The 16,540-nt window shown below is 33.3% G+C and overlaps 1 protein-coding gene across 1 annotated transcript; it reads right to left on the bottom strand.

Moving 5' to 3' along the window:
• Positions 1-6,696: 6,696 nt before the first annotated feature.
• On the bottom strand, positions 6,697-9,975 carry LOC133178345 (temptin-like). Its single transcript, XM_061313078.1, has 3 exons — positions 9,737-9,975; positions 7,078-7,225; positions 6,697-6,902 (listed from the first exon to the last, which is right to left on the bottom strand). The coding sequence occupies exons 1-3, from the start codon at positions 9,950-9,952 to the stop codon at positions 6,808-6,810; spliced, it is 459 nt and encodes a 152-aa protein (XP_061169062.1). The 5' UTR covers positions 9,953-9,975; the 3' UTR covers positions 6,697-6,807.
• Between the last annotated feature and the right edge of the window lie 6,565 nt (positions 9,976-16,540).

Genomic DNA, 16,540 nt, shown 5'->3' with positions numbered 1-16,540 from the left:
CGGTTTGTGTTAAGATGACAACCTGTGACAGATTCACCTGAATTTCAAGAAGGAAATTACATAAAAGTAAGCCGAGAGGATCACCACCTTTTCATTATACACATATATTTGATTAATTATTTTGATGCCCTGTACCACTTATACATGATCTTTCACAAGGCGTTTATATACGTAACAATACGACTCTGAGGAAAGTTTGAATTCTCGTCAAAAGTTTTTTTATACCAGGAACTCGACATAAATTATAGCTATGTTTTGACTTTCCATTTAGCCTAAAATTCTATATACATGAACAGTGCTTGTTTTAAATCTTAGTTTTATCCAGTGTTAAGTAAGCAGTGGTCAACAGGTTTTCCTCGCAGAAAAGCAATGTCGAATGGCGGAAAAGTGGACATACAGAGTAAAACTCGGGGGTGGAGGGGGGGGGATTAAAGGTAAATATCTGGAACCGTTTGATGATAAGCACAAACCATGACCATTTAAAATTATGGAAAGGAGGTATTTTAAAAAGACATAACACATAACATATAGTTAAACGAAACTGTTGACATTCTTGTTTAATCAACTTATTTGTCAATAGCTTGCCTCGTTTTAAAAGTTGTTCGTAGGTAAAGCATTCTCTTGCACACTGAAACACACAAATGTATATGCAGGTGATAATGGTATATTGCTTCATAGATAAGAGAAACTGACCATAAAAAAGTTGAAGTCATCACGTTTATCATATGAATACAAAAAAGGTCTGTTTATAACGTGGCGCACATAGTCTACCCATGGGAATTCAGAGAGATTGTTGAAAGACTTGATCTCGAGAGACTAAATAGATAATGTCAATCAAAAACTTAAACATCTTTTTTAATATCACCTTTGGAGTACTTTGTGTATAATCAGAATGTTTTTAACAAAATAATTTTGCAAATTACCAGTGACAAGGAAAGTAAATTGGCGAGTACAGTTTTTTTTTTTGAAAAAGCAGCTGTCTATTATGCCAAAGAGAGCCTGGACTTTAATTTATCTGTTGGAATGGGTGTATAAAATGTTGAAAAGTCGTACGTTTTGATGTTATTGATTTTGGTAAAATTTTGTGAATTTTAAATATCCACATCTGATTTACACCACTTTCTCAAATATATGTTGTACAGTACTCCTGAAGGCTCTCCTTCACTACTATTAATATTTTAGTGAGGAGTAAAAAAAGAGACTTGGTAGAACATTTACTGGAACCCGCAATGTATCATTCTTTGTAAAGATTTTTTTATGTAGTTTAGGAATTCAATAATTATATGATAATTCAAAGTCAGTTTGATTGTTGGGAATATTAAAAATATTCAAACCTGACTTTAATTTTGAAGAATTTCTTTCTTAGAAAGGGAACTATAAGTTGGATTACTACTTGCATCTTATTAAATCGAAGTTCCTCTAAAATACAATTAGAATAATGAGCCTTATAAAGACAATGTTATTACCTGCTTTGTCAGCTGGGACCAGTATATATTGATCGTGTAATTCATCTAATTCTTTTTTCACTTTTGAATTATTGAGGACAGAAGGATAGATGGTTTTCATATTGCCCCTTATCTGTTTAATGCGAGATTTTAACATCCATCTGATACTTTTAATCCATTCTGAAAAAGTGCCAAAGCCTTCTTTTTATGTTTCAAAATAATAGTTTTTGACCCGTTGTCTTTTTATGTTTGGCCCATCTTCTGGCGTAATCTTCCACATATGAAATTATGACACCAGTTGAAAGATCGGGGTTCCCAAACTTTGGTCCTTTTAAAATAAGTGATTTCAGGTCCTCATTGTTAACTCTATTTATATCACACGTAATGAAGTGTCCAGCAGGACTATTATTTGTAGGATGAAGAAGAACATGAACACGTAGGAGAATTAAGTTTCAGATGTTCGATATCTAGGCACTTTAAATCAACACATCACTGGGATGCTTCAATATCAGTACGATCGACATGGTCCCGCTGTTTTAGAGAATATTCTTACTGTACACATGTATTAATGTACAATCTGAATCTCTCAGTTTTGCTCACCTTTAACCCCAGGACACATAATCAAAGAATCAACTCAACATATCTAAAATATGAGTTTCTTATTAATAAGATTAAGCGTGATCTTAACCATTATGAAAGATTTCGTCCTATGTACTCCTTTGTAAAACTCTGATCCCCTATTGTAGTCTCAACCTATTCTCGAGGTCCCTGATCTGAACAAACTTGAATCTTAACTAATTGAGGATGCTTGCATATCAAAATGCTTTATCGTGGATTTGCTGTTCATTAGAGAAAAAATAAACACTTTAAATTCCTACATAAAACTTTGTATTTGATTGTGGCCCACCCTTCCCCCAGGGGGGTCATGATTTGAACAAACTTGAATCTGCAATGTCCAAGGAGGCTTCCACATAAATATGACTAATCATGGCTTTGTTGTTCTTGAGAAGATCCTATATATTCCTTTGCAAAATTTTGATCAACTATTGTAGTCCGACCTTATCCCGGGGGTATTGATTTGAACAAACTTGTATCTACACTGCCTGAGGATGCTTCCATATTATTGTGACTTAAAATGGCTTTGCTGTTCTCCAGAAGATTTTCCCCAATATATTCCTATTATAAATTTGATTTTATATTGTGGTTCCATCCCAGCACCGGGCCGGGGGTCATGGTTTGAACAAACGTGAACCTTCAATACCTGCGAATGCTTCCATATTAACATTTTTTCCTTTTTCATTCCTATGTAAAAGTTTTGATGTTTATATAGCTAAATCCTAGCCCCAGGTGTGTGATCAAACAAATATGAAAATTCATCACCTGAAAATATGATTATTTATGGTTTTGCCGTACTTGAACAGATTTTTAAGATTTTTCGAATGCCTATTGTGTTTCCGCAACAGCCCAGGTTTGAACAAACTAGAATCAACAGCACCTAAAGATGCCTCCATAGAAATATTGCAATTCTTAAGAAGATTTTTTCCTTATATTCTTGTGTAAAATTATGATTGCTTATTGTTGAGCCGTCCTAGCCCCGGGGGTCATGGTTTGAACAAACTTGAATCTACACTACCTGGGGATGTTTCCATATAATTATGAATAAATATGGCTTTGTTGTTCTTGAGATTCTTTAAGAAACTTGAATCTACACTATGTAATGAATCTTTCACATAAGCTTCATCCTTTCTAGTCCTGTGGTTCATCAGAAGATTTTAAAAAAAATGCAATTGAATTTTCGCTAATTCTTAATTTTCACCTTGGATTCCTTTCATACAAGCTAGGATGCTTTGTGCAAGTTTGGTTGAAATTGGCCAAGTGGTCCTTGGAAAGAAGTCGAAAATGTGAGTCAGAAACGTTCACTTGAGCTTTCAGCTCAGGTGAGCTAAAACGATAGCTTACTTACCGGAGAATATTTGTAGGAAAAATAGTTTACAAGTCATAAATGGGGAATCAAGATGGGGTGAGCAATCTTTATACATTAATCAAATGACAAGGAGGCGAATGGATTTAAAATAAAAAAAGAAGGGGGAGTGAGGACGCCGACGTGTTATTTAAAATAAATACTAGTATTATGACAGGATAGAGAAATTTTACCATGCACGGGTAGAAAGAAAATATTTTAGCATCAAAATAATTGCGTGGGCTATGTACTTTCCTCTTGGCAATAAACTATCTCCTCAACGGCAGGTTTTTACATGTTTTGCAGTTTATCATCTATAGTCTACCAATAACGTATTATGATCGCAACAAGAACAGATGATGTTAGAGTTGTCTTTCTTATCGTTTCTCATACTTAGAACGGACATTGGGAGTGGGAGGTGTTTAGATTTCCTCAAAGTAAGATTAGTAATGCCTGAGAATTTTTCTAATCAGTGAAGATTTTATATAAACTTAATTTTTCATTAATGAAAAAAAAAAACAATGAATATTCACGCATGAAATTTTTTTTCTCCGACACACAATAAAATCTCTCTCGTTAAGGGAGGGGAGAGACAGAATTCCTGGTAAAATAATGCCTCCCTCCGACGAAGGGAAGATATAATAATATCTACTAGTTCCTAACTTCGTGCCGTGTTCTCAGCGCAGCCTTAAAGCCTTTACAACATATACGAATATTGATCTGCAGATTAACTATTTTTGAATAGTATTTCGTTTTAGAAGAGAAAGCACTGCAACACGTCGTAAGTAATGATTTTGAAATCGGTATGAAAGTCCCGAAGATCCATAAAAATGAATAATTATCACACTCTATCAAATTACTTACACATGAAATACCTTTAAGGTGTTTTGCTTGCGTTTTGTAATCAATTTTTGTCAGTTTTTTTTCCCTTTCTGCAGAAGGATTAGTGTGACCACGATGAGTCATAAATTTTACATTCCACTTTTAGTTTTATTTTTAGAGAAAGAACAATGTTTTATGCACGAATTTAATTTTTCAAACCGTGTAACACATTTATTGTCCCAACGGTAAATCAAGTAAAATAAATACCTGTTTCTTAATTTTATTGCATTAAAGTATTTTAAGACGAGTCAACGTGTTGTGATGTTGATGCTTACTTGCTTTCTTTGTTTTTTAAAGACCAATCGCAATTTTCTTTTGAATATGTTTTATTTTGTTAAAATAAAAATCTTTCAAGCACTATTTTCTTCACAGAAGCTGTGTTTTTAATTCTTTGAAATAGGTGAAGATAACGAACAGTGATCCACCTTAAAAAACAAACAAACAGTACAACCCTGTTACATGTAACAGGACATGAAACACGGACTACTGGAAATTTTAGAGGTAGTACCAGGTGCCTAAGAGAAAGCAGCTCCAGTCGACCGGCCACACAATTTTGCAAAAATTAAATGTTAGAAATGACAAACGGATGCTGCGCCCCTTATTAATTATAAACGCCTTACAAAAGTAAGGAAAAATAATGAACAAGTCAGAAAACGGAAAGAGTGTGAAATGAAAAATTAGACAATAATAGGATCCAATTTTGTTTTTGGTGGTGGTGCAGATGTGATAAAAAACATAGATTCATACTGTACAAATAAGGAAGAGATCAGTTATTGACAAGAGGGATTCCGTATGTCCTTAAAGTATGACATTTTTTCCCACAGTTGTGCACATGTTTTGTAGTTGGATATTAAATTTTCACGAGTGCGAAGCACGAGTGAAATTAAAAAAAAAAATTCTGTCTTACGAGTGAAATGAATTCCATATTCAAATACAAAATATTGAATTTAATGTTAACACATTTTTGTTAGGATTCTCCCTTTTGCCTCGGTCTTTTCGCAACACAGTGTCATATGCTGTGAGGTCATTATTAAAATATAATTAGTTGAGGTCATAGCTTAGCGATATTGAAAACGCGGATTTCAACAACATACTTGGAAAAACTTTGGCATTTTAAGTCTCTTTCAGGATGGTTTATTTACTTTACCTTATAATAGACCAGGAAGTATTTTAGACAACTCTCTTTATGAAGGGAAGGAAAATCTCGAGTTTTGCCGCACTTCCGATATTCTTTCACACTGTGGCAAAATATCACTTTTATTCATTAATGTTATGATAGTGCATGTGAATTTCACAATTGGAAATGTAATAAACTAGCATTATCAACCAGCAAAGACGAGGAAATAACAAATTTTACCCCAAAAAACAGACCTCGGAAATAACAAGAAAAACCCGAATCGAAAATAACTATATTGACCTTTAAAAGTGATATGGATTTCACGGCATATCTGACTAACCATATTTTTAAAAAGTCTGGTGTATTCATATACAAACTGTATATTAAATGCATAAACCAATGAATGAATTTTATTCAAGTTGACAATAATGTTCCGTAATCTCTGATGTACTAAGAAAGAGTTTGCCCCCCCCCCCTTTTCAGAAAACCAGTTACAACGATAGTACAGTTTGGTTTTGATGTGCTGTCCTCTTTGACACAAGTTTTCTTTCAACTAAATTAATTCCCGATATTAGTAACAGTAAGAAAGTAATAAAATGGTGCGAAGATTTACAGTGTTGCCAGAAACTTTGATAACGAACATATATTAACATTATGACAAAATTTTCATTTCTTTAATAGAATTTCTACTGAACAAACAAATAAGAAACATTTCACAAAACTGGTGTTGAATTAAAAATATCGACAGTTTACATCGCCCGTATTATCAAGATTCCGGTCGTAGATAAAATAATTAATTTGGTTCAAAGGAATGTTGCCGGATAATGTTTAAAGAATTTATTTTTGTTTTGAACATGGCTTATTAATATCAATGTAAATGAAACCACTATTTAATTAAGACAACAGTAACAAAAATATAATTTGCATATTCACAGTTCCAAATCAGAAAATATTGTGTGATACAAAAAATAATATCTTTATTTTTTCATACATTCCAATAAAATATTCATTTTGTCCCACCTGAGGAAAAGGCTCAAATGAGATCGTTTTGACCAAATTCTGTTCGATCTTGGTATTAGATTTCGGTCAAAATAGGGGATTGAAGTTTTACATGGAAATATTATGAAAAAAATCTTTCCAAGAACAATCTTTCTATGACAAGTCATATTTACAGAACTATACAATTCATGGTTAGGAATGGACTCAATCTTTAGTCAGAATAACTAAATAAAGACAAATAATTGGCAGTCTGTGAAAGAGGGACCAACGCTGATTCTAGAAAATAAAAAAAATAGACGCACAATTTTTAATAAATTATTTTATGGAAACAATACGTGATAACATTAACATAAAATAATAATGGACTTCTTGATAAGGAAGCGTTTGAAAACGCATCATGATTGCTACTTGAAGGCGTTCAAGCATCCCATGTTTATATGTGAACAATCTCCTATGTATCTTGTACCGTTGTTTGATGTTTCAGCAGTTTCCGGGTATCCTGTTAAAAGATATAAATCCAAGCTTATTATAAACAAATAATATATGAAAGAACACCCTGCATAGAGTATTTAGAAACTTGTTTTTATTAGGAATGAATGGGGGTATTAGATTTTTACAAACAAGTTTACGAAAAATTAGAGATGAAAAGCATGAATTATTTAACTGTTGCTAACCTGGATGACTAACTGCGGTTAGCGTAAGAGTTACGCTCGGTGTCCATTCACAATTTGGATCTCCCATCTCCTTCCCATTGGACCTTCCGTCACCGTCTGAATCAATAGGGCAAATGGCAGTCCAGTTATGATTGTTTGAACTAAAGTCCTAGACAAAGTGGAATATATATTGTAAATATGACATCAAAGACTTTGAGCTTGTTATAAAATGTTAAAGCGCAAAGGAACACTTGTTTTGACTTTTGCGACATTCACCTTGAATATGATTTGGAACTCTAAATGTGATATTCATTGCCTGAAAAACAGGTAACTTTCAATAAACTATATGAAAATCATCACTGTTTGCATGGATCTATACTGTCCGGGGGTGGGTGGGTATATATCTGTAAATCCTCAATATATATATATTATATATATATATATATATATATATATATATATATATATATATATATATATATATATATATATATATATATATATATATATTGCAAATAAACTCCGAACACCTGCACCAGAGTTCATATTTACTCTTCTAAGAATACACTAGGTATGAGATGATGTATATTTAGATTTCACTTGCATAGTAATTATCGTAAATTTAATGAAAAGTCTACTTTCATTTTCGATAAACAGCCCTGAAATAGCAAAAAAGAGAGTACGGTGGTGGTTCCGGTTGGCGGATATAAGTTACTGGTGATTTTTAATGAAACTGACAACAAGCAATCGTTTATTTATTTCATAAAACATCATTAGTGAATTATTCGATCAAAATTTGATTTAAGTGATATAAAAGAAATAAGTTGTGATAACTGATTAAAACGCAAAATGTGCAAACCGTTTTCGTAATTCAACGATCTAATCTTGACGGAAATTTCTAGAACATCATATGGCATCGAGCTCGATGTTAAAAAATAAAACGAGGCGATTATTACTACATGACTATAAAGAAAAAGGCTTTGGTGTGAATTGGCATGGAAATAATGGTAAAGCAATTGATAATACCATACGTTGTGAATATATTTATATATCGAAAGATTATTGGTAGGATGTACAAATGAATTTATCAGTAAAATGTGCATATTCGCCACTGAAAGCATAATGGCAACGAAAATGAAATAGTTTGTATTTCGTTATAAACTTAATTACATGTAAAGAGAAAATGTCAACTAATAAATATGGTATTGTTCAAATATAACTAAAGCTGTAAAAAGTTTTGCTCTAATCAATACATTTCAGTGGGTTTTTTTTTTCTTTCTGAAAACAGTCTGTATCAAATACTAGGCCTAAACCTAGGGTGTTAAAAGCTATTTAAAAAATATGTGCTGACAATCTTTTTATCAGTAAAAAGTGCATATTCGCTTCTTTTATCCTTGGTGGAGATGGAATAAGAGCACCCGAATTAAAATATCTATAACATAGTATGTAACTGGTGTGAAAATAAGTCTCAATTAATAAAATTGCTATTTGTTCAAGTTTTTGCCAAAAGGGGGGGGGGGTATATCTACTTTTGCTCCGAAACTAATTATGTGATTTTGAACAAAGTATTCCTTCCTGCTATAAGTCTATAATTAACTGTCAGTAGAAACTACATGTATAATATTGTATATGACTGGAATTGTTCTGTCAGTAGTGGTAAGAATTCAATCCCCCGCTTAGTTTAGTATACATGTATATAAAATTTTTCAAGCCTATCGACATTTTCCAAATGAATATGGTATAGGGGTCATGACATACTTTCTGGTCGAAAAGTTATGAACAGAGCAGGTACTAGTATTCGCAAACTTGCAACCATGACCTTGTTCAAATTACTCGTGTTTAGTCACAAAACAATTTTTGTGTTTAGAGTTACTTATGTTTCTCCTCATTTTAAAGTTTTGACTAGGACAATAAATATCGGGATGTGTTCACCGTTTCATTTACAATACGATAAACTATACTATTTCTTAATTACAAGCTCATCAAGGTGGATTGTTTTAATTTTCCATTTTTTTTCTTATCTCCGATTTATTGTCTGTTTCATTTTCTGAAAAGTACTTTTCCCACGTTTCCTTTATAGCACCAAAGTGTCCGGAAAAGTATACCATTCAAAGAGATATGCAAAACGCAAGCAGATATTAACATCCACTGAATATTTTCTTTATTTGTATGAAAATCACTTCCCTACTCTAAACTAATTAGAACCGGTTTTTATTTCTGAAGTGCTCTTACATGAATGAAACATACCATGACATGCATTGGTGCCGACGATGATTATATTTTTTAACAGTTCATAACTGTACTAGAATATAACTTTATTCATTAAAAGGACGCCCGCGTGGCGCAGTGGTTAGAGGGTTTGCTCTAGAGTCGAGTAGTAAGGAGTTGATCCTCACTTCGCGGGTTCGAATCCCACTGCGGGGCGTGGGGACAAGTCCTTCGGATGACTGTATAAACCAAGGTAGATGCTGGCTCGAAAAGATCCTTCAATGGCTCTAAGTATCTAGTACAGGTCAAAATTTGCGGTCCTCTACTATCAAGTGATGGCCTCTCGATATGAGTGAAAAATTCTCGAAGAGACGTTAAACAAACAAACAAAAATATTCTTTTGGAGAAAAAATACAACATCGATAAACATATAATATTTTTGATAATTAAATAAAAAGAGTAAGGGACTTACAATACCGAAGGCGTTTCTTTCTGAGAATTTAGGAGTTTCACGATCACATAATTCATGTCCTATGTATTCTGTCCTATATGCGTACTCTTCGTTAAAGTTATCTCTACACAAAAATGGCACATCATTAACTGGTATATTGGCGAGATAACTTGGATAACTGAAAACACACAGTACTGACACTGCGTTCACGACAAAAATAAACAAGTGTTTCATCATTAGAGAAGTATGCCAATTCTCTCTACCTTACTTCTATTAAGTATTAATTGAGATGTCAATTATAAGATGTTCCTCCCATTTAACGATGTATGAAAGTAATATGACGTATGTAAATGAGGTCGTGGCAGATTTTCTTTCTGACAAATGAAATCTTCATTGCGCATTCTCTTGTCACGTTTGGCCAATCATAACATTGACTGCGTCACAAATACGTTTGTAAAGTTGTTTTTAATTAGACCTTGTAATTTAAAAAGTAATCTCTAAATCACCGACTACATCATATTGAAAATGTTCAAAGAAACGCAGGTTCGAATCTAGGTCACATCAGACGTAAGTACATATATATACAATTTGAATTGAAAGTTGATAAATGTTTGCAAACAAATGTGTACAACTGACATACAAAATAGTAGAAACGACATATCTATAAGGATACTTTTCAAGAACAAAGTGGTCTTTCTTTTCTCTCTCTCTCTCTCTATATATTAGCACAAACACAGGCTCCAGATCCATTTTACTCAAAAATATTTGGTGAAAAACCGCTAATAGTGGCGTATATTTTTATGATTTAATTTAAACAATATTTTATTATGTATAATCATAAAAGAATTGGACAGCAGGCATTGCCTATATAAGTCCTCTCCATAATAAAAGGTCAAAGTCATACATGTACAAGTAAATATGTTACATATGATTGAAAAATATATATATATACATGTGTATATTCAAAAGAAATTTATGAAAAAAGACAAAATAAATAGTAGAAACTTATAAGTGAGCTGATGATACAATATATGTTTGTAGTTTAACATATACGACTATTAAAAATGACACAGGTATAAATGTGAAAGTTAATAAGAACACATACATAGATGTTGGTTCTGTGGTTTGAGAATTCAAAAAAAAAAACCAGACAGACAGGACAAAAACAATATACCCCCGGGATCTTTCAATCCCGGGGCATAAAAACAAGAAGAGAAAAAATATCATGCAAATCTCTTTGTAGATGTAATAAATTCAAGAACAAGTTCAAATACTGCAATATTTTGGTTGTCAGTAAGGTTATTGTCTCCATTCAAAATAAGTTGTAAGGATATAGGCATTGGTAATTCCAAAGTATTAAAGTTTTGCATAAGGTTCTGCCTTTGCACACAACATTTTGGACATTTCATAAAAAAGTGAAATGATGTTTCTTAACTATACCTGCACATGTCACAACTTTGATCTTCCCTTAAAAATGATTAAATAAATCAGCATTTAAATTACTAGCATTATTTGCAATTGAAAATGCAATATATTCATTTTACGACTTCCATAGTTGTAATATTTCTTAGGTTTTAAGCAGTATATACTTTTTATGGCAGTCTTGAATGATGAAAGTGTAGGAAGATTTCGAATATTAAAGGGTAAATCATTCCACAGTCTTATAGTTGGAGGAAAGAAACTTTTCATAAATGAAGTTGTTTTGGCTTGTGGAATATTTTTATGATGTCTGCAAAATTAATTGCGTATTAAAATAATCAATACTAATATTTTTTCACATTTAACAGACAAAAACTGTCTAAAATCATTTGATGCTATTCGGGAACTTGATTTTTATTTCCGAAAAAAAGTTTTGATGCACTTCATCACTTTGTGATAACATTAATTAATGTTCAAAATTTTAGAGAGTTGTTTAAAAACACTTTGAATTTCAACTTGTTCTTTTCAAGAGAATATTTTTAACTTCCATAGGTATGGTGGTCTCATTTCGAGTAGATTTGATATTCACATTTCGTATCGTCATGAAATTTGTTGTTGTTGTTGTTGTTGTTTTTTAAATCTACTACTACGAATTAATCATTTAGCATTTCAAAAATTTGACTCGCTTTGAAATTTTCGAATGCATTACAAGGCATTTGTTTTCATTCGTTATCTTTAAAATTCAAATTGTTTGATAAAATCCCGATGCTGTCATCTTATGTTTAAATGCTTCATGTCCTCGCTAATTAAAGGAGACCAAATTGGTTTCTACATGATTGATTTGTATGCAAAAATTAGCGTCTGAACCACAACCTCCAGCCCTTGATATGGCTGGATCCAATCTTAATTATTATTATTTTTTACTTATTTATTTATTTATGCCAATGACTACCAACATTTAATCAGTGTCACATCTCAGATGTATATATCACTATTGGCAATGAGATATTTAGATGGTCTAGGGCCGAAAGTCCTGGAATCCTGACTGGAATGAGTTCAAACCAGGGTGAGGTATTTTTTCTATCTGTCTCAAGGTCATATATGAAAGGTCAAGATCACTTGACATTGCAATTGTATTACTGCCATATTTTTGAAACCCTTGATTGCAATGACTTTCAACTTAAATTGCTGCTTGTGACCAATACCTTTGTCGTAATTTTAAATCAAAGTGAAATCTCAAAGGTCGATAAAATGAAGCTTGAATGCCTCCTTTCCCTATTAATAGTTATGGCCATCACTATAGGAGTATATAACCTTGACAAAATGAACTTGAACAAATATATAGAGTATATTAAATGTTTTGCAGACTAATATGGAATTTATTTCACGAGTGGGACAGGATTTTTTGATATTTTCACAAGTGCGAAGCACGAGTCAAAATATAAAAAAAATCTGTCTCACGAGTGAAATAAATTCCATATTCATCTACAAAACATTGAATTTTCTTTTTATTACATTTTCTTAGATTTTTCCTTTGCCTCTGTCTTTTCATAACAAAGTGATATAGGCTGTGACGTCATAGTTGAGCGGTTGAGACGTCATAGCTAAATAAGCGATTGCGAGATTGAAAAACGTTGTAAACATGGACTTTTAACGATATCTTTGGGAAAACTTTAGCAGTATAACTATTAGTCTCTGTCAGTATGGCTTATTAACTCTATCTTATAACTATCTTTTTAAAAAACACTCTTCGTGAAGGGAAGGAAATTCGTAAGTTTTGACGCACTTCTGATATTCTCACACTGTCAGAATACCATTTTGATACTCTTTCACACTTTGTCAGAATATCACTATTATTCAGTAAATAAATTACAGTATTTCACTGTTAAAAATGTAATAAAAACGCATACCTAATTCACAGATTAAGGGTATTGAACATATTATAATAAACATTTCAAAATTAGTAACTCAATGAATTTGTCAGCGAAACCGGAGGTTCTGATATTCTGTCGACCAATAAAATGAAGCGAAACAAGGCGATAACACCAACACCTGTTTTGCTGTCAAAAAAGAAAATGTCACGTGTTCGATTGTCTGAAAACGCTTAGGGATTAAAGAGGGCTAATAGGACATCTCTCCGACAGAATGCTTGTGAAAATATTGGAGGTAACCTGAATATTATCTCGAATTAGTGCCTGGGAGCAGCATGGGACCCCCACCCCCTCCCTGGTTTTGTTACCTTGAATGAGTACTTTTCGTAACCATATACGACCCATTTCTAAACCTTATAAACAAAACACATTGACTGCAAAGAACGACATATGGATTGAATTGACAAGAAAATTGGGTATTTTTTAAATAGAAAATACAGGCTCGTTATATTTGGAGGTGGGGTTGGAGTGGTTTTAAAGAAATGTACTTCAATCAGCCACATTTCAGGAGCCTCTACTGCATGGAAATTACCACTGAGAGTATCCCAATATTTAATACTGTAATCATCTGCACATTAAGACAAGCATACCTAAACCAATGTCTGCTTTGCTGGCTTGTGTCATGAAAGTGTATTTCTAATTATAGTGTGATCCTAGTACATTAATCTCATACTGGTCAGTATTCATCGTTCACATTGAATTTATTAGTGTCCTTACATGTACGACAAACGACCGCGATATGACACTATATATACTCATCTATAACTACCAGTATTTCTTTTTTCGAAGTGCAATTTGTTCCTAATACAATTATTAAAATGAATATTAATTGACAGGTCCCTGTTGCTTTAAATCCCTGAAAATCCCTATTGTTTAATAAAAGAAATATGATAATCGCAAAATTTAATCGCTCTGGACGAGAAACTACGATGCAAAGTTGTTTGACAGCATCTCAACTATTGCGTGTATTATGATATTATTTCCTCACAGACATGATCTCATTCTTTCATGTAAATTACTTTAACTGATTCGTCGAGAAACATTTGTTTAAAAAAACACTTACCCTCTGTATGATGAAACCACGTGCCCCCAGAACGCAGCACCAGTCAACATTACTTGACGACGGGCGATATTCTAAATTATGTTGAATGCACGGAATTTATACGCGTTCGGTTCTTTTACATGTATTTGCAGAAAGCATTGAGTATACAATAATAAATATCTCGTGTAGTTGAGCATGGTAACACTGACAATTTTCTCCCCTCGAAAACCATTGTCAACCTCGGCCGCGACTCGATTGACAATTGTTTATTTGAGGTGAAAATTTTTAATGTTATCCTCAACCAAATGCAATATTTCTATTTATTATACTTTCATGTTAAATACTAAAATCTGATTGGTTTGAACGCATTTAACAATCCGTAATGTTACCCTCAGCGTTAGCAACACACTTGACAACGGGTAACATTACGAAAGTATCACATGCGTTCAAATCATGCGCGTACCGTAGAATTCTCAAAACGTCGGTTGTGCGTTTGAAAGAAGCCGAATAAACGACGTCAATAAAAGCTTGCGTCCGATGTAGCTTACTTGAAAACAACAAACGACAGACGAAACATCCTTGCGAGTGCATTCTTTAGATGATAAAGGACTTTTTGAGTAGCGAACAAACAATAAAGAGGTTGGTAAATCTTTTCCGAAACTTTCTTATTGAGAAAAATAGAAGCGGGGAGTTTGAAAGCTTTCTAAGCGTGAACTTAACGACGATCTCCGAATTTTTTTTATGACATCCGAAATCAATAAGACATTCAGTATAATAAAATAAATAGTGCACGTTTTTGAGGGTAACAGTTGAAATTGACACCCCTCGTAAAACCATTGTCAACCTCCGCTGACGCGTCGGTTGACAATGGTTTTCCTTGGGGTGTCAATTTCAACTGTTACCCTCAAAAACGTGCACTATTTATATAAAAACAAACATCTTTTAAAAAGACAAGTGAGCTAATGTTCTAGCCACCATAAACCAGCCTTAGATATCCGAACAATTGGATTAATTTGCTGAATCGATTAAGGGGACGAACGACAATTTGATTCGGAAGGGGGGGGGGGGGGTGTCAGATTTTCCTTCCAGTCAAGGACTGATTATTTATTTTCAAGATGATCAAGGACAGGGGGTGTTAAGTAGTACTAGTCAAAGACCTAAGTTACTGTTAATTTCTGTTTTAACTTTTACGTTTTGTACATTTATTTAAGATAAGGCAACAAAACACGAAACTTCAGATCATATGTATTTTCAGATTATAAAACGAAATTGACATGGTACAGTTTATCTACAGTAGTATTTCCAGAATGCCCTACCGTTTTGTCGAGCATGCGTGTTCCAGTAAAAAGACTAATGTAGTTGTTAGCGCTTGAGAGCGTTAGCAAAAATATATCCAAACATGAAAAGATGACGTCTTCTAAAAAGCCTTAATTCTAATATTTCATTTCAGTAATATGTTGACGGTGCGACCGTTGGGGCAAGCGATTTGTTTCATTTTAAGATCCGTCTCTTCGATCAAACCGCACGAGACATTTGGAACGTCTAGACTGTGACGTCACATGACGTCGTATGTTAGTTGCATTTCCATAAACAAAGTTTAAAAAGTGCGAAGATTTTAACAAAGAATGTTTAATCTACTATCTGTATGCAATATCCATTAAATTAAAGTGAGTTTATTTTTTGTGAATTTTTAGTTGTTGTTACCGCGCGAACGAAGTTAGCAGCGAGAACAACAAGCGATGCATTGTGGGTCCAGAATTACTGCGGAAAAATTCTTTTGAATGAATATGCAGTAGTCCGAATTTTCTCTTCGCCCAGGCGTTGTCGTTAGAGCTCGCAGTGACGAGCGGCGCTTCCGCTCACTGCGCTCGCTATTAAGTTTACTATTTTCGGCAAATAAGGTTATGATTTACATACAATCAACAAACTGAAGCTAATACACATTACACTGTATATTAAACGAGAAAAGTTTTGGAAACATATATGCCTCCTCCCCCGTTTTGCAATATTAAAAAGATAGAATGTAATGACAGAGGGAAATTGGGAAACCTATTACTCAGGACAAAACATAAATCAAATCAGACCTCGATATCATTTGGCGTGATTTATTTCTCAGAGGGTACAAATGTATAAACATTACTACATGTAAGGTTAATGTCTGACAAAAACAGTTAAACAAGCTTACAGCGAACACGATTATTATAAATTGACGTTTAAAGCGAATTGATTTTTATCCCCTGTGGCTATAAAATCCTTTATAGACTAACGGATGTAACGAAATACTTTATAACGAAGCAAATCGTCCTTGCCTGGCACTTCGTTTTAAGCGTGTTTTACTGTAAAGGGTTCTCTTTTCTCACGATACTGAGTGGTCAATAATTTCCTGTGTACATGCAGTTTGACCTTTGATCTTGTGATCTCAAAATCATCAGG

This window comes from Saccostrea echinata, unplaced genomic scaffold (assembly GCF_033153115.1).
Source record: "Saccostrea echinata isolate AGI-Se365-2 ecotype Australia unplaced genomic scaffold, CSIRO_AGI_Sech_v1 ptg000002l, whole genome shotgun sequence".
NCBI classification, from domain to species: Eukaryota; Metazoa; Mollusca; class Bivalvia; order Ostreida; family Ostreidae; genus Saccostrea; species Saccostrea echinata.
Note: the sequence above shows the minus strand (reverse complement) of the source record. Positions and strands in the feature narration are given on the sequence as shown.

Coding starts and splice junctions, on each gene's coding strand:
- LOC133178345 (XM_061313078.1), bottom strand. CDS start 9,952: ATGATGAAACACTTGTTTATTTTTGTCGTGAACGCAGTGTCAGTACTG. Junction 7,226..9,736: donor AAAGAAACGCCTTCGGTATT/GTAAGTCCCTTA, acceptor CACTTTGTCTAG/GACTTTAGTTCAAACAATCA. Junction 6,903..7,077: donor AACCGCAGTTAGTCATCCAG/GTTAGCAACAGT, acceptor ATCTTTTAACAG/GATACCCGGAAACTGCTGAA.